The sequence below is a fragment of the Schistocerca cancellata genome, chromosome 2 (genome assembly GCF_023864275.1).
Source record: "Schistocerca cancellata isolate TAMUIC-IGC-003103 chromosome 2, iqSchCanc2.1, whole genome shotgun sequence".
Classification (NCBI taxonomy): Eukaryota; Metazoa; Arthropoda; class Insecta; order Orthoptera; family Acrididae; genus Schistocerca; species Schistocerca cancellata.
Window position 1 is genome coordinate 175,934,692 of NC_064627.1, and position 18,901 is coordinate 175,953,592.

Here is an 18,901-nt window from a genome sequence, read left to right on the forward strand (position 1 = left end):
AAGATACAAGGCAGTAGCGCAATTTAATAAGTAATGAACCAGTGGCTTGACATGAACTACACAAGAGGAGTATTAATATGTCGAGGCAACAACTGGTTCTCAATAACACTTACTATCTGTACAGTACAGTAGGTAGCTAATGATCATTATAGATAAATAATTGCCAATGTTGGAGCACTGCTAACTTGGACAGGAGTTCTTTTATCAATTTAATTAGTGGAAATTACTACCACTGAAATGTTTCATAGTAACAGTCTCATTTGTGCTGATTATTATTTGTATTCTCAAGGAGCATTCACTTCCTTATACTATTTTAGCCCAGATGGAACATGGATTACCTAAAGCTAGTATAGTTTGAATAGTTAAAGCTATTTCCATACTGTAGTGCACACAAGTTATAAGAATGAAAATTGTATTTCTTGAGTACTGTTATTGTAATATGAAATTTAAATCTAGCTGAGCTATTAGCATGGGAACCCAGGTAGACTCGAATCTATGCCAAACATTTTAGTCACAACACAATATTAGAAACACTGTTAATTATACAACACATGGACTTATAAACATAGTTATTTCAATAAGAAGAACATTTAAACTGAATACTTTAAATCTTCTCTTAGTAATAGTATTTTGATGAAATTTTAATTATCCTTTTATAAAAATTGTGTGAAGTATTTCAAAACTTTTGCTCACTAAATAATTATGTGCTTTACAACCCCACAGAGTTTATTAACTTTTGTTAAGGAAGGCAACTGCTATATAAGTATCACAGAACTTGGGATTGGACCCTGCCTAGGTAACCAACGAGGGATAAAATACGGGGCTCAATAGAAAGTTTGCAAAACACAAATGTATTATTGAAAAACTGATCCATGCAGTTATACAAAATTCAGTTGGTAATTTGAGATTAAGGTGGTGGCATTGCTGGACTCCTGTGGGTATTCAAAAAAGGTGGCAAAGCTGTCCATGGGTGTTGCTGTGTAACAAGCTCTGAGAATTCTCTTCTGGGCATCAGATTTTTGTATTAAAGAGCTAACCAAAGTAAGCCATGAATAATCAGCCAAATTACTTGCGCATATGAGGCTGTATTATATAATACTGAAGTTCTTCTCGCGTCTTTCAGTTCACAAGATGCGAATATTCTGCCTGCTGGCCACCGGCGACTCTTACCACTAAGGAGCCATGCAGTTGAATCACCAGATCCACCTTTTCTATTCCCACCAAGCTGTTTCATTGCAGAGGGGCTTCCCTCCATGTTTTACGGGATTGCAAACCTACATGCCTTATGCATGAACCTGTATTACAACAAAATTTTTAACATTTCCATTATGTTACAGCATATTACTTTTGAAAATACATCCATAGATTAATTTCAATTACGTAAATGGTCATAAATAATGAATAAAACATTTACGCAGATTGTACATCAAAGAGCTTGGTGACAAAGAAGCCACGTTAAGTAAAAACAGACAAAGAAGTTAGATAATACAATTGTAGGTAATACCAGTAACAGTGTTAAAAGTTGATTTTAGTGGCGTTTTGGGGGGCAGTCGTTCAGTAGGCTATGTGCAAATGTCACATAAGAGTTTTTATTTCACATTTTATTTTTTAAAAAAGCTTTTAAAATAATATTTGAAGGTGCAATATCCTCAAACAGCTTTACGCATGGCTTTCTGAGAATGTCTTCCTGTCCAGAGTTTCTTATCCCTATATTGGTTTCTTTTTTTTTTTTTTTTTTTTTTTTTTTTTTTTTTTTTTTTTTTTTTTTTCCTTCTTTGAGCAACCATATATCATTTGTGAATAATAATTACAGGCTGGAGAGTTCGACAGAAATCCTGGTTTTAAATTGCCCACAGTGAAATCAGAGAAATTGAAATTAGAAAGTTTATCTATAGATATGGTGCATTTAACAATCAAAAATTGTGCTATGTGCCCTTACCTCATTGTTGAGCCGGAGCATCAAGAAATATGGAGAGGAGAGTGAATGGAAATGATGGTCAATAAGCTGCCCGCAGGCAAGGAAATCAGCTGTTGACTCATGCCATTCCATCTTCTGGACACACAGTTAGTGCAAAACAATATAGACCAATCTCTGTACATGACATTTTCCTCTGACTCAGTGCCTTGTACTCTGGAGAAAAGACCTACATATTGTATTTCAAAAACACTGTGTTTTAATGGAGTTAATTTTACATTCTGACAAGAGGGCAGCTGTACATTAAGCGAGAACACAACCTATCTAATATTGGGACAAGTCACTTGAACAAATTGTTAATCTCTGTAAGACTGACAGGACCGCTATAATTATTTACCAGTCTAATGACTGGAAATGTTCCCTTTACATAAAAAGGAAAATCTCTGATAATAAAGCTGAAGCAATAACTTCTGCAAGATCACCCTCGACAGTACTGGGAAGATACTTGAAACCAAATTTTGCCAACTTTGAGAAAACTGAGGTTGAAGTTTGTGAAGAAAGGAAGCATCCAAGATGTACACAGTCCTCGCTCACACCATATGGAAATCCAGCAGATGCTCTTTCTCACTTCAGTTACTGAATCCCCACCCAAGCTGCAATATTCTTTCACTGGCTCCTTAATTGTGCTCATTCTCACAAGGTTCATAAATTCATGATCTCCAGGAATTGGAATTGTTGTTTGTTGAAAAAGTGTTGTGTTAATACAAAATGCATTTATTCAAATGTTGCTATAATTTGTACTTAATGTGTTACAACAAACTTTCTTTATTAAGTTAACAAATGTACAAGGCTTTGTTAGCATCTAAACTTTGGTCCCATTTATAAAACTGTCTCAACATTTTAAAGAAATTATTAGGTCCTTGCTATAGTTTGAATATTAGCACCACATTGTTATGTATTTGGTTCACATTGCATCGTTCGTAAACAGCATTTGATTAACTTCTATGTATTTTTATCTGTTTGAAAAGTTGGCTTAATAATCCTTTCCACGAACTGTTAACTTTGTATGTTGCTTCCTATTCTATGCTGGGACAGTTGTTTTCTGTCATATGTACACCAATCTTCACCATGTGATAAATCTCAGTCTTTGGTGTCCTTTGAGTCTACAGTATTTTACTTCCATATTATACATTTCCTTGAGAATTTGATTGGTATTCGCCAGTCTCATATGTTATGTATTACCATTCATCATTGTAATGTACTTCATCTTGCCTGCTGGGTTTTTCTTCAATCTTTCTTTCTCATAGTCAGTGATTTGTAGCTCTAGGTTAGAAATGGAAAATTTTAATCGTGATGTAAGTCTGCAGCTCTCGGGACCATTGTCGTTGAAGATAAAATGTGGGTCATTAGGCTGTGTCCATTTCCTCTTCATTTTCTTTCTACACAATCAGTGTTTTGACATCTCGTCTGGGATCTTCTTTTGGATTTCCTGGTGTTCTTGGTTAGCTGAACATTGTCAAACAGCAGTATTGCATACACCTAAAAGAGTGAGCTTTTTTACACTTATTCTAAAGAAGTGGAGTTATTGGATAATAATCTTCTGGCTACTATTGGTTGACCACTGTCATTGTATAAGAAGCAAAATAGGCAGAGCAAGAGAGGGGAAATGTTTTATCGAAGTATTATCGATGTGTTGCAAAAGTGGCTTCCAGATCATTTGTATTCCTTGCTTCCATAACTGTGTATTAACTTCCTCGATGGTGGGAGGTCACAAAGCTGGTAGGATTCACAAAGTTGGAAGCATATAGATATCTTTCCTATTTAAATCACATTTGTTGTTAGAAATCTCAACCACTTCTCTGACTTTGCTTCTGTAACTGTTGCTGTCCTTGGCTAGCATATGAATATTGTTAAATTTGTTGTCTTGGCCATAGTTTTCCTGCTGTTCTGTTACCATAGATTTCACACTTTGTGTAAACCGCATGAGGTGTTAATGCTGTTTAATAATTATTTTTATTTTCATTCACATATATACACTTCGCCTTAGTCTCATGTCACTTCATAGACTCCCGCAGTGATGAGGGAATCTGGGGTGTCCATTTTGTGTTGGGAAAAGTTCTTCATTTACTTCTGTACACCATTTTATCATAGACTTCTGCAGACTTTGTCAGTAATTCTAGAAACACATGGTAACCTAGGAGAGAGAGAAGACAATACTTCATCTTTCTTTTTACAAGATGTCCCACACCCTGGAAAACTGGGAAAACTTAGAGACTTTTTTGTTCTGGAAAACTTGGAGAATTTTTCCATTTTGCCAAAAAGTCCTGAAAAAGGCACAGTACTCAATTTGCTTTTCAGCAGAGGCATTTGCTTGCCTTCTGCATGACTCAGTGCAGAGCTGCATTTACTGCCCTCTGCAGGTGTTTCAGCATTTCCTACCATCTTCCCTACCCTGCCCCTTCCTCTCCCCTTACCCAGTCCAACGAAACAGCCCAGCCAACCAGGCGTGGCCGTTGCTGGCTAGTGTGGAGGACATTATGTGCAGACTGCCAGATTGTAATGTGATGTGTGCACACTGCATCAAAGACTACAGAATCCGTGTATTGACTTTTTTGTGAGCAACTGCCAATTTTATAAAAATGACCTGACAATACAGTTTGTGTATGGGAAATAAGCAGTATCTGATCCTCTGTCATCGTGGCTCAGTCTTTAAAATGCTATGTCTGGTGGCAGAGCATCAGTGATTGAATGTAATGGGAATCTGATCTTTTGAGCCCACCAAGAAGTATCTGTTTATGCTCTTCAAGACAAAGGTCTTCTCCATCTTTTGGATGTTGATTCCATTTTAAAACCTTGGTAGTTGTTCACCAATCTTCTAAATTTGTTCTTGTCAGGAATTTTTCTCTTTGAGGTACCCATCTGTCTAAGATCTTTTTCACATTCTTCGAACCATCTCGGCCTCGTGTTCTTAGATTGGATGAAAATCCATATTGTTTTTGTAAGTCAGTCATTGTCCATCCTCATGAGATGACGTAACATAACAATCGTCTCTTCTTAATGGATGTTGTGATAGGTTCTGTCTTGCTGTACAGGTCCTCATTTGCTCTCATTCACCATTGTCCATCAGCTCATCTATTACTTAGGATTTTCCTTAATATCGTACGCTCTCACTTTTCCAGCTGCTCAGCTTGACCTTGTCTATTCATGGTCAAAGTTTCCGACACATATAAGCCCTCAGGTTTTAAAACTGTATTACAATGTCGAAACTTACCCCCAATACTCATAGACTTTTTGTTATTGGTATTCTTTATCATTTGGTATGCCTGGTCTAACTTCCTCATCCTGACATTAACTGCTTGTCCTTCTAATCCATTCTCCTGGATGACTTCACCAACATACCTGAAATTTTTAACTAGTCTGATTTTTCCCAGATTGATGGTGTTTCATTCAGGTCCATCATAGGTGTTCGTCGTATATTTTGTCTTTTGAATAGAGATCTGGAGTCCAATTTTTTCAGCAATTTCTGACAGCCTATTGATCTTGTTGACTGCTGACACTATGTTGTTAGCAAAAATGGCCAGGTCATCTGCAAAGGCCGAGCAGTCAATGTACACCATTTTAGTCTTAGGACCAAGTCTGAACTGCTCTTCATTTGTTTCTTCTTGGGCTAACAACTTTCTCCACTTTCGAATGACCTTTTCCAAGACGCAGTTGAAAAGGAGTGGGATAGTCCATCTCCTTGTCTTATTATTTTTCATTTTAATTCTGAGTATAGGCTCCATTATGTTCTTGTATATCAACAAAATTTTTAGATTTTGTGATAAAATAGATAAAAATTGGTTAGGGACTGGAAAAGACAGTTTTTTATTTGACACTCAGTATAAGCATAATTAATAATATTTCATTTGAAAGCCCTGTCTGTGGACAAGCTATAGTAGCTGTTGGCCTTCATTGTCTCCTTTAAGAACCCCAATTTCGATTCCGAACCATTATTGTCATTGGTACGGACAGTACGTGAAGGGAGTGTTTTCAGCACTGATTGCTTCTGGGCTGGATGGCAGTGTGAAGTTGCATCTAAATACCAACTTGTGTTCGTAAGATTTCTATACACTCCATGCCCTGGAGTACTGTCAGATCTTCTATAGATCACTGTATCTAGTTACGGGAGACTGACCTCACTCCATTACTAAAGTGAAATTGACTTTGGGATGAATCTCATTTAAGTTATTGTGTAACGAAATTTTCTGAGGCACAAATGCTATATCACAGCATGGAATCAAATTTCCTAAGCCTTCTACCCCCCTTCCCCCCACTCCCACCTATCTTTTTCCTAATAATGAAAAAGCAAGGAAAATAGAAATGTACATGTATGCATTTCAGCAAATCTGTTTTTATCTGTTACGATTGTGGGGCAGACCAGGACTACAGCTAGAATCTTTGTCTTCAGTGGTGACCCTCTACCAGATAGTCACACTCGTGAAGGTTACACCAAGTGTGCTATCTGCCAAAAAGTGAAAATTTCATTCCACTTAGGCTTCAGCCTCACACATTTCCTCATAGAGAAACCAGTTCAGTGAGGCATGCAATAAAGGTTGTATGTAGTTTGAAAAACTTGCAAGAGATATAATGTAATGAAGCATTGAATTCATATTCCGTACCTGCTTAGATGATTTGTAGAGCAGAGTATTATCCATGAGAAACAAATGCCTAGGTTCAACCTCACTCTGATACACATTTGTAATCTGTCAGGAGAGTACATTTGGATATACAGTCTGCTGCAATGTTCTGATAAACCCATTTTCTTTATTGTAAGATGCAAGGAAAATGCTGCACACACTTCACTTCACAGCATGATTTCAGTTGTTTTGTTGTTGAAATAATGTTTCCCTCTCTCTTTCAGCAGTTTCTGTACCTGGCTCAAGGAGGTCATCCTCTAGTTCATCTAGTTCTGCCTCATCATCTGATGACTCTGAGCCAGTTTACCAGTTACGCCAGAGGCGTCAGACTGTTCTTAGCTACCGATACAATGACTATGATGATCTCATTTATTCTGCAATTCAGGTTTGTGTATACTGATCAAAGATGGCATTACTCTTATTTATACATTATTACAATTTTTACATCTTAGTCGAATAAAGTTGCATAACTTAAAAAACAAGGGTGTTTTTCATGTTAATTTTAAGTTACTCTTGAGCAGTTACCTGATGATGGCAGCAGCACATAATGGCATGGACTCCACAAGATGTGGGAATTGTTGGGGGTTTAATCCTGATCCACAGCTGCTGCACCTTTGCCTGTAACTAATGGATTAGTTAATAGCTGTGTTCAAGGCATGTGCACGTGGCCCATTACAATCCTAGATGTGCTGAGGGGGGACATGTCCACCACCTACCATAACAATACCCTGTTGGCAAGTAGATTGCATCAGTTCTTGAATTAATGTAACTTGTTACTGTACCATCAGTGTGCACCAGCATGTACACAACCCATTAGTCCAGCTGACATTTGTCTGTGCTTTGAGTATTCACTGATAGTGGTCACGTACCCTTGCTAATCTGCTCACTCTGTGATGTATGGTGAGTAGAGGAGCATTTGCTTCTGTGCTTCAAAGCAAGATGATGGTTCTGGATTGTATAGCAGTTCACCAGTTTCTGTTGTGCAACACTGAATTAGTGAGTGATTCATTACAATGTGATCCCATTTCTACTATTACATTTGCATCAGTTAATGGCAAATCTTAATGAATAAGTCTGTAATAACTGTTGGCATTCAACCACTTTAATAACACTTGATACAGTTCAAATGCTGGTTTCAAGAGATGCTCTTATCAGCTTGTTTACATTCAGTTTGTGGCATTTGTTAAATAAAATAAAAAGTACGTTCAACTATTGGTCCTCATTATACATCAAATCGGACACTTCACACACTGCAACCAAGCAACAGACCATGTCTGCTTCAGCTGTGGGTACCAAGAGTGTTCACTTGGTGCTCCTCCTGGTGTCTAGAGGTAATTGTGAGCTGCTATGGCCAATGTACAATAATTATTACTGATAAAGTATAAAAACACTAGCTCACATCCGAAAAAACGGTAACATTAAAGTGAACAAATTGTTTCCCATGACAGTTGTCTCAAGTTGCAGCAGTTTTCACAACCTGAGGTGCTTGGGCCACAATGTGGCATGTGAAAAGTCTGGTACCTGCATGAACTATGAAATGGAGTGGCCTGTGCATTTTGCACGTCCTTTGAATGATTGTTTGTCAAAAGCTGGTACATCCTATCACTAGACATGCTGAACTATTCTGTTTGCCATGGCAACAGGAGCACACACTCTGTCAAACAGGACATTTAATTAAATTGCTTTAGTATATATTAACTGTGTTATGGGACAGAGAATGATGTGTACTGTAACCCTCAACTTTTCTTTGGTTTCCAGGATGAAATGGAAGCTGTGAAAGGAGCTGGGAATCAAGGGAGAGGAAAAGATATTGCAACTATTGTTAATGCTGAGAAGGAGGAGCAGAAGGAAAAGTTGGAAGCTGGTGACAAGAAAGCTGAAGATGATGAAACCAAAAAGAAAAAGAAGGAAGAAAATGGAGAGGAAGGAAGAGACTCAGATGAGGAGGAAGAGGAAGATGAACCAGAGGGCTACATACCTCCTGTGAGAAGATATCCACTTCCCAAAAAGAAGCATAGACGACTTAACAGTCTAGACATAAGTTCTGAGGATGATGCAGATTCAGATGAGGATTTCAAGGGGTCCAGGTAAAGTATTTCTTTATAGTATATTTTGTGTATGATTGTTGATACTCACCATACAGCGGAGATGCGCGTGCTCGCGCACGCCAGCACAACTTCAACACACGTCTGCAGTCTCAGAGAGCTGAAACTACACTGCGAACAGCAGCACCAGTGCATGTTGGGAGTGGCAATTGGGGGGGGGGGGGGGGTAAGTAGGTGGCTGGGTGGGGAGGGGGAGGGATAGTAAGATGGGACTGGCGGACAGGGAAGTTTTGCAGTTTAGACGGCGGATAGGAGAGGATGTGCAGAGGGGGGAGGGGGTAAGTAGTGGAAAGGAGAGAAATAAATTAAAAGACTGGGTGTGGCGGTGAAATGACGGCTGTGTAGTGCTGGAATGGGAACAGGGACGGAGCTGGATGGGTGAGGACAGTGACTAACGAAGGTTGAGGCCAGGAGGGTTATGGGGACATTCCCATTTTTATTTCTCTCCTTTCCATTACTTACCCCCTCCCCCCTCTGCACATTATCTCCTACCCGCCGTCTAAACTGCAAAACTTCCCTGTCCGCCAGTCCCACCTTACTATCCCTCCCCCTCCCCACCCAGCCTCCTACTTACTCCCACCCAGTCGCCACTCCCATCATGCACTGGTGGTGCTGTCCGCAGTGTAGTTTCAGCTCTCTGAGACTGCAGATGTGTGTGGAAGTTGCACTCGCATGCGCGCGCGCGCGCGCGCGCGCGTGTGTGTGTGTGTGTGTGTGTGTGTGTGTGTGTGTACTGTTGACAAAGGCCTTAATGGCCGAAAGCTATGATTGTGTGAATCTGTTTATTGTGCGTATCACGACGCAGCATCTCCGCTATATGGTGAGTAGCACTTTCCTTCTCTCGTATTGTTGCATTCCATCCTGGATTTTCCATCGTTTGATTTGTGTATGATTGTGACAGATGGATTCTGTTCTGGCCTATGTGGCTAGGAGGTAGGGCCTTTGCACATGGCACATGCAGCCGTAGTTTGAGGGTCACAATATGTTTTTATGTTCCAAAAGTAGCAAGAAATTTTTACAATACGAGCAGAGGTGTGGTCAGAACATCAAGTAAGCATAAAGTTGTTAGTGCTCTTTACACTTTGTGAATTTTTGTCATCATGAGCAGTTATTCATTTCTGAGTATAAATGTGTTCACCTTTCGCTCAATTTGTGTTGTGCACATGTTTTTTGTTTGAAACTTGCAGTGACAATGCACTAAGTGATAGGTGATGGTTGTGGTAGACTTTGATGAAGTTTCTATATTCATCATTTGCTCTCTTCCTGTGTGTGTCATTTCTATTCAGTGATGAACTAGCATTGGTGATCTATCATTTTCATAATAAATCACAGTGACTACCCGACAGAAGGTTTCTACCAACTGTCTTGACTCTTCCACCTTAAAGCTCTACCATAGTGATCCCATCCCAGAAGACCAACATAACCACCAGTGCCTACTGAAATCCTTAAGTCCTTCCTGGAACCTCTCCCCTGCATCCATTTCCCTCCTCACACTTCCCCCCACCACACACACCTTCTATGTGCCCCCAAAATCCACAAAACCAACAGTCCTGGATGCCCCTTCGTAGCTGGTTATTGCACTCCTATTGAAAGAATTTCCACTCTTGTTGACCAGTTCCTCTAACCTATTGCCCAAAACCTAGCCTCTCACATCAAGAATACTAACCACTCCTTTCACCAACTCTTCACAATCAACACCTCTTTACCTCCTGAATCCCTACTCTTTACTGTTGATGCCACCTCCCTATACATCAACATCCCTGATGCCAATGGCCTTGCCACTGTCAAACACTCTCCCTCCACTGTCCTTCAGACACCAAACCCTCTCCTCACACGACTTACCTACTATATCCTAACACACAACTCCTTTTCCTTTGAGGAAAGGTATATAAACAAATCCTTATCAAAGCCACCCACATGGTACCCACCCATACCAACCTTTTTATGGGCCATCTGGAGGAAACCTTCCTAGCCTTCCAAAATCCCAAACCATTTGCCTGGACTGGGTTTATCAGTGATATATATCTTCATGATCTTGACCCAGGCCCAAGACATCATATTCTTGTTCCTTCGCAACCTCAACACTTTCTTTCCCATCCAATTCATCTGGTCCTCCTCAACCCAATGTGTCACATTCCTGGGCTTTAACCTCCACTTCTCGGGTGGCTCCATCCACAACTCTGTCGATATTTGTAGCTACTAACCACCACCAGTACCTTCATCTGGACAGCTGTCATCGCTTCCTCCATCTGTGGTGAGAACTCCCTTGTCCAGTATGCTGAAAGTCTCATGAGGGCCTTCAATGACAGACACTACACCCAAATCTTTTCCACAAACAGAAATCTTATTATTTAGTTTTTCTTTAAGAGACTCAGTAATACGTTTTTCGAGGTTGGCATCAGTTGTCTGTACTTCCACCATTAATTTCAACTTTTAAGTTGGTATTTGTACTATCTGTCTTCAAATTTAATTCCACTATCATCTCTTCTTTTGTCTCCACCAAAACTTTTTCGAAATTAGTATGCTTTTACACTGGTGTTTAATTGATCATCTTGAGTTTTGATACTTATGTTTAACTCAGTGTTTCTCGCATCTAGCTTACTACTCAGTTCACTAAAACTCTGAAACAAATGTTGTAAGTGCATCTCCATGTGTCTCGTCACTACTGACATACATTAGCAACAAAACTAAACATAATTAACTGTCGTTGGCTTCCAGTTGTCACTGAGTAATGTCTCTCTTGTTGACCAAACCCAATAAACTTTGGTTGCCAGTTCCACTCTTAATTACTGTCTCAATACACACACCACCACCAAAACTAATACAAATCAGCTTGTATTTAATACAGCTCATCAAACAATGCTTGGGTAGCTCACAGCGTTGCAATTCTCAAGGGAAGACAGATCACTGTGCTGGGTGAACTGCACTGCTGAAGGTTGGTGTGCGGCTGAAGCCGCCATTGCCGTAGGTGGACAAGCAGTGGACTGGCTACTGTCGGCTGCTGGGCATGATGGACTTATGAAACAATTTTAGCCTTAGAAGTTGCAGTCAATTATCTTCCAATTCATGGAGTTATTAAATTCTTCGACGTAAATGTAGTCAGTGATTTCAGCGACTGCTCATCGACTACACAGTTCTTCTTAATTCCTTATTGCTACATTGCTGTTAATGGCTTTTCTACTGCAATGTAATCTTGACTTTTGATTCAATTGCTAAGGACAGGAGCATACAGTTTGATGACATCATCTTTCGAAATTGTTACCTTTGAATTCACAATTTATTTACTCTTTTTATTAAAATTTCAGATATTTCTCAGCACAGAAGTGTCCTGGGTCCTTTCACCTGAGCCACCAGAATGAAATGTTCCATGATTGAGAGTATATTTGATTAGATTATGATTGCCATTACTTTTTAATTCTGAACTGTTGCTTATTCATTCAACACCCAGAATAACCATGTACATTGTCTTGACTGTCAACTACTTCTACTTGCAGCTTCTACTTTGCTGAAAACTGATAGCCATTAACTAGCTTCAACTTTCTATCACTAATAAAAAGTGTATCTTCAAAAATCATATTATATTGATCTTCCCTCTACAAGACAGTAACATGTCATAAGTACATAAACTGTGATTTTCATTGTGTTATATTTGATATGAATGATAGTTCTCTTAGTTCAAAATGACAAACAGAATAAATCTGCTAGCTTTTTCTTTTCTGTGATGTCATCCAATTTGAAATGGGACTCCTGTTCCATGGCACGTCACACATCTCCAAGCCAGGAGACTGCAGCTCATAATAAACTGCCAAACCAACAGCTACCGCAGAGCAGAGGTGTGTTGCCAATGTTGTCCCACCTTCCAGACATGCTGTATCCATCCAAACACAAGTAGAAACAAAAATATTAAACAAACTTTTGAACACTTTGTGATTCTAAATTGCTTAAATAATAAAATGAATACTTTCAAATGTTGTGACAGAAGGGAGGCAACAGGGAGTTCAAGGTGGCTATGGTTGGGATAGAGAGACAGCAACAGGACCACATGGAAATGTGATGCCAATGATATCCTCATGACACTGGCAGGAAGAGTTGGGTTTGAGAGATAGAATGTGAGTGTAGGTTAATGGAATGCAGTGGATGGAACCGGAATCGAGTTGGTTGTGAGACAGTGACAAACAAAGTATTTGGGATGCAAGGATATCTTGAAAGGACAGCTCCCGTCAGTGTAACTCAGCAAAGCAGTAACACAAAAATGGAAAAAATAACTGACAAAAATCAATAAAAAATCTGCTTCCTGTACTGGTCCTTCATCTGGGAAGAGAGGAAGGAGAGAAGAAAAGGGAAGATATGGTAAGTGGATGTAGGTCACTCACATTCTAGGTTAAGAGGTAGCCATTGGTGGGTAAGCAAAGGAGGAGTATAGGGCGTTAAAAAAAAGTCAAAGGTAGCGCATCATAAGTATTGTTTCAAAGCAAAGAAGATAGTTGAGAAGTAAAGAGGTATATGTGAGATGAATAATATAAATAATACTAAGTAACAAGAGAAAGAAAACAAAAGAAATTAAATAGATTAACAATGAAAATGTGAAAAATAAAAAAGTTAGATTTGAAAAATCAGTAAATTAGTAAAGGACGAAATAAATCTCGGGTGAACAACCTGGTATGAATGTGTATAGGACACAATATTTCTGCAATCGACCACGTTGCCATCATCAGGTGCACTGATGTACTGAATTTCATCATAAAATATGCCTGGAGAAATTGAAGAATCACTATTAGTAAAGGGCCAAAAAAGGAGAAAGAGTAGAGGTTAACAATGGTTGAGTCCAGGAGGGAGGATGAAAGGATGTGTTGGCACACAAGTTCCCATCTGTGCAATTGCAAGGACTGTTGTCGGGTGGAAAGATTCAAATTCCGAATGTGATGTAGTAGGCACCTAGGTCCATGGAATTGTGCTGGAGGGCATGTTCCATCACTGGGTAATCCCAGGCAGACAGTTAGTCTGTGTCCATTCATGCGCAAAGCCAGTTTGGTGGTTGTCACACTTATGTAGAAGGCCATGTAGTGAATACAAGTCACATGACGTGTTGTTTCACATGTGACCCTGCTTTGAATGGTGTATGTTTAGCCAGTGGTGGGGATGAAGTAGGTAGTTGTGGGACACAGATTGGCATCCAGTGAAACCAAGGATGTTGTGTTTAACAACAATTCTGTCACTGGGTATCCACTTCACTTGTGGCTACAATTAATTTTGTTGGGCAATTGGTTTGGTCAGACCTACATAAAGTGAGATAGAATTGGAATAGTTCAGGACTCCAACAATTAGACAGAATAGTCTGTTAGTGCTGCAGTCAACTGCACAGCTCTTCGGCTATAGCATTGTGATACTTCACTCATGATTTTGCAGTATCATATTAATTATCTTCTAAACATTTCATCCTAACAATCCATGTTTTCTGATGTACTACTAGATTTTTATTGCTGTCTGCTTGCAACTGTATAACTGCTTGGGTTTAAAATGTCTCATATCCTGTGTCTGTTAAACCATTTCTTCTGGTAAAGTCACATTTTTATGGTACACCTTGTTTTATATCTCTGGTGTTCTGATGTTCATAGTCCATTGTAAAATCACGTTTATAATAGACATGTGAAAATTTTGATCTAGGCGAGAGGAGAAAAATATCTGCATTAACAGTTACAACAGCAATGGGGTTTGCATCTGTGGTGTGAGATGTAAAAAAAATAGTGCATTTATGTTTTATCATTATATGAAAAGAAAAAGAAAGTGATTAATTATATTTGCTAGTGATCTCATCACATAAAAATATCCAACAACTTTCAATATAGTACGGTTACAGTTATATCTTTTGCTGCTGTGGTTGTTTGCTGCTGCTTGTCATCATTGTATGTTCTCTATTTAGCAAGACAGCTGTTGGACTGTTACTTGTCATGTTTTCATTCCAATTATAATTCATTTTTCTGTCGGCTCCACTCGAGGAGTTAAGAAAAGAAGACTGTTTTCTTTTCTGCATTTGGACTATTGTCAAACACTTCTACATGTTATTTTTGTTACATAAAGTAATTACTGCAGCTAGGTGGAATATTGAAGTCAGTGTGTAACTGTATGTTTATTTTATTTTTGTTACACAAAGTGGTTACTGTAGCCAGGTGGAATATTGAAGTCAGTGTGTAACTGTATTTTTAATGATATGTAGCTCAGAGGAGGAGGAAGAAGAGGAAGAAGATGCAGATGAATCGGATGATTCCGAGGCACCTGGGCGTGGGCGCAGGGGAAGATCCAGAAAGAGGCACGCTGAGCCAGTTCGCAGATCCTCACGTGCTAGGGTTACTCGCTTTGATAAGGAGTTTAGTGAGTACAAATTAATTCCATCTTTCTCATTACAGATACACTGCACACAAACTCGTTTATTATTTGTGTTGTAAATTTTGTCACCATTTGTGCTTTTGTTTTCTTTTTTGGAATCTGAGAAGTAATTGTCCAGAATTCTAATCCTTTTTCATCTGTGTTTTGTAGACAAGATAAATGGCAGTAACTAATCAAAGAACAAGTGAATGTACTTTGTTCATAATAGTATACACACTCAATTACTGATATTTAATTATCAAATAGTTCCAGAGATAAAGGATTGTAATCCTTCGCTATAATTATGAAATTATTTTATATTGTAGTTTATTTTTGAGTATTCTTATTAGTATTTGTATAAAAGTGAAAAGTCCGTTAAGAAATTTGTTAATTACACAAAGAGACATGTGGGCCAACCAGATCTGCCAGTCAAGTGGTGCAACTCCCAGGTCAGCCGATAAACAAGTGGTTTTAGCTTGGGGCCTGCTGTAAAACATCCCCCAACAATTTCATCCTTTCTATCTCGGAAGAAGGAAACTGTGTTCTTGAAAGGTACATGTGTTGTTGTTGTTGTTGTTGTTGTATTTATATATGTTGTATTTATATACAGGATGGTCCATTGATCATGACCGGGCCAAATATCTCACGAAATAAGCATCAAATGAAAAAACTACAAAGAACAAAACTTGTCTAGCTTAAAGGGGGAAATCAGATGGTGCTATGGTTGGCCCGCTAGATGGCGCTGCCATAGGCCAAACTGATGTCAACTGCGTTTTTTTTTTTAAATAGGAACCCCCATTTCTTATTACATATTTGTGTAGTACGTAAAGAAATATGAATGTGTTAGTTGGACCACTTTTTTTCACTTTGTGATAGGTGGCGCTGTAATAGTTACAAACATATGGCTCACAATTTTATACAAACAGTTGGTAACAGGTAGGTTTTTTAAATGAAAATACAGAATGTAGGTATGTTTGAACATTTTATTTTGGTTGTTCCAATGTGATACATGTACCTTTGTGAACTTATCATTTCTGAGAAAGCATGTGGTTACAGCGTGATTACCTGTAAATACCACATTAATCGCCCCCCCCCCCCTCGAGAACCATGGACCTTGCTGTTGGTGGGGAGGCTTGCGTGCCTCAGCGATACAGATAGCTGTGCCGTAGGTGCAACCACAACGGAGGGATATCTGTTGAGAGGCCAGACAAATGTGTGGTTCCTGAAGAGGGGCAGCAGCCTTTTCAGTAGTTGCAGGGGCAACAGTCTGGATGATTGACTGAACTGGCCTTGTAACACTAACCAAAACGGCCTTGCTGTGCTGGTACTGCAAACGGCTGAAAGTAAGGGGAAACTACAGCCATAATTTTTCCCGAGGGCGTGCAGCTTTACTGTATGGTTAAATTATGATGGCGTCCTCTTGAGTAATATATTCCGGAGGTAAAATAGTCCACCATTCGGATCTCCGGGCAGGGACTACTCAGGAGAATGTCGTCGTCAGGAGAAAGAAAACTGGCGTTCTATGGATCGGAGCGTGGAATGTCAGATCCCTTAATCGAGCAGGTAGGTTAGAAAATTTAAAAAGGGAAATGAAGTGGTTAAAGTTAGATATAGTGGGAATTAGTGAAGTTCGCTGGCAGGAGGAACAAGACTTTTGGTCAGGCGGATACAGGGTTATAAATACAAAATGAAATAGGTGTAATGCAGGAGTCGGTTTAATAATGAATTAAAAAATAGGAGTGCGGGTAAGCTATTACAAAAAGCATAGTGAATGCATTATTGTGGCCAAGATAGACACGAAGCCCACACCTACTGCAGTAGTACAAGTTTGTATGCCAACTAGCTCTACAGATGACGAAGAAATTAAAGAAATGTATGATGAAATAAAAGAAATTATTCAGATAGTGAAGGGAGACAAAAATTTAATTGTCATGGGTGACTTTAATTCAGTAGTAGGAAAAGGGAGAGAAGGAAACGTAGTAGGGGAATATGGATGGGGGCTAAGAAATGAAAGAGGAAGCCGCCTGGTAGAATTTTGCACAGAGCACAACTTAATCATAGCTAACACTTGGTTCAAGAATCATGAAAGAAGGTTGTATACATGGAAGAAGCCTGGAGATACCGACAGGTTTCAGATAATTATATAATGGTAACAGAAGAAATATTGAATTTAATTGATGAAAGGAGAAAATATAAAAAGGCAGTAAATGAAGCAGGCAAAAAGGAATACAAATGTCTCAAAAATGAGATCGACAGGAAGTGCAAAGCAGGGATGGCTAGAGGACAAATGTAAGGATGTAGAGGCTTATCTCAGTAGGGATAAGATAGATACTGCCTACAGGAAAATTAAAGAGACCTTTGGAAAAAAGAGAACCACTTGTATGAATATCAAGAGCTTAGATGAAAACCCAGTTCTAAGCAAAGAAGGGAAAGCAGAAAGGTGGAAGGAGTATATAGAGGGTCTATACAAGGGCAATGCACTTGAGGACAATATTATGGAAATGGAAGAGGATGTAGATGAAGATGAAATGGGAGATATGATACTGCGTGAAGAGTTTGACAGAGCACTGAAAGACATGAGTCGAAACAAGACCCTGGGAGTAGACAACATTCCATTAGAACTACTGACGGCCTTGGTAGAACCAGTCCTGACAAAACTCTACCATCTGGTGAGCAAGATGTATGAGACAGGCGAAATACCCTCAGACTTCAAGAAGAATATAATAATTCCAATCCCAAAGAAAGCAGGTGCTGACAGATGTGAAAATTACTGAACAATCAGTTTAATAAGTCACCAATGCAAAATACTAACGCGAATTCTTTACAGACGAATGGAAAAACTGGTAGAAGCCGACCTCGGGGAAGATCAGTTTGGATTCCGTAGACATATTGGAATACGTGAGGCAATACTGACCCTATGACTTATCTTAGAAGCTAGATTAAGGAAAGGCAAACCTACGTTTCTAGCATTTGTAGACTTAGAGAAAGCTTTTGACAATGTTGACTGGAATACTCTCTTTCAAATTCTGAAGGTGGCAGGGGTAAAACACAGGGAGCGAAAGGCTATTTACAATTTGTACGGAAACCAGATGGCAGTTATAAGAGTCTAGGGGCATGAAAGGGAAGCAGTGGTTGGGAAGGGAGTGAGACAGGGTTGTAGCCTCTCCCCGATGGTATTCAATCTGTATATTGAGCAAGCAGTGAAGGAAACAATAGAAAAATTCGGAGTAGGTATTAAAATCCATGGAGAAGAAATAAAAACTTTAAGGTTCGCTGATGACATTGTAATTCTGTCAGAGACAACAAAGGACTTAGTAGAGCAGTTGAACGGAATGGACAGTGTCTTGAAATGAGGATATAAGATGAACATCAACAAAAGCAAAACGAGGATAATGGAATGTAGTCGAATTAAGTCGGGGGATGCTGAGGGAATTAGATTAAGAAATGAGACACTTAAAGTAGTAAAGGAGTTTTGCTATTTGGGGATGGTCGAAGTAGAGAGGATATAAAATGTAGACTGGCAATGGCAAGGAAAGCGTTTCTGAAGAAGAGAAATTTGTTAACATTGAGTATAGATTTAAGTGTGAGGAAGTCGTTTCTGAAAGTATTTGTATGGAGCGTAGCCGTGTATGGAAGTGAAACATGGACGATAAATAGTTTGGACAAGAAGAGAATAGAAGTTTACGAAATGTGGTGCTACAGAAGAATGCTGAAGATTAGATGGGTAGATCATATAACTAATGAGGAGGTATTGAATAGGATTGGGGAGAAGAGAAGTTTGTGGCACAACTTGACTCTAAGAAGGGATCGGTTGGTAGGACATGTTCTGAGGCATCAAGGGA

General features: G+C 39.2%; 1 protein-coding gene across 1 annotated transcript in view; it reads left to right on the top strand.

The window, feature by feature from the left end:
- Nucleotides 1-18,901, top strand: part of LOC126152217 (titin homolog) — a 157,167-nt gene that overhangs the window by 98,560 nt on the left and 39,706 nt on the right. The window contains exons 11-13 of the mRNA XM_049915993.1: nt 6,816-6,976; nt 8,350-8,678; nt 14,911-15,065. Coding sequence (XP_049771950.1) covers nt 6,816-6,976; nt 8,350-8,678; nt 14,911-15,065 — 645 coding nt within the window. The remainder of the gene's footprint in view (nt 1-6,815; nt 6,977-8,349; nt 8,679-14,910; nt 15,066-18,901) is intronic.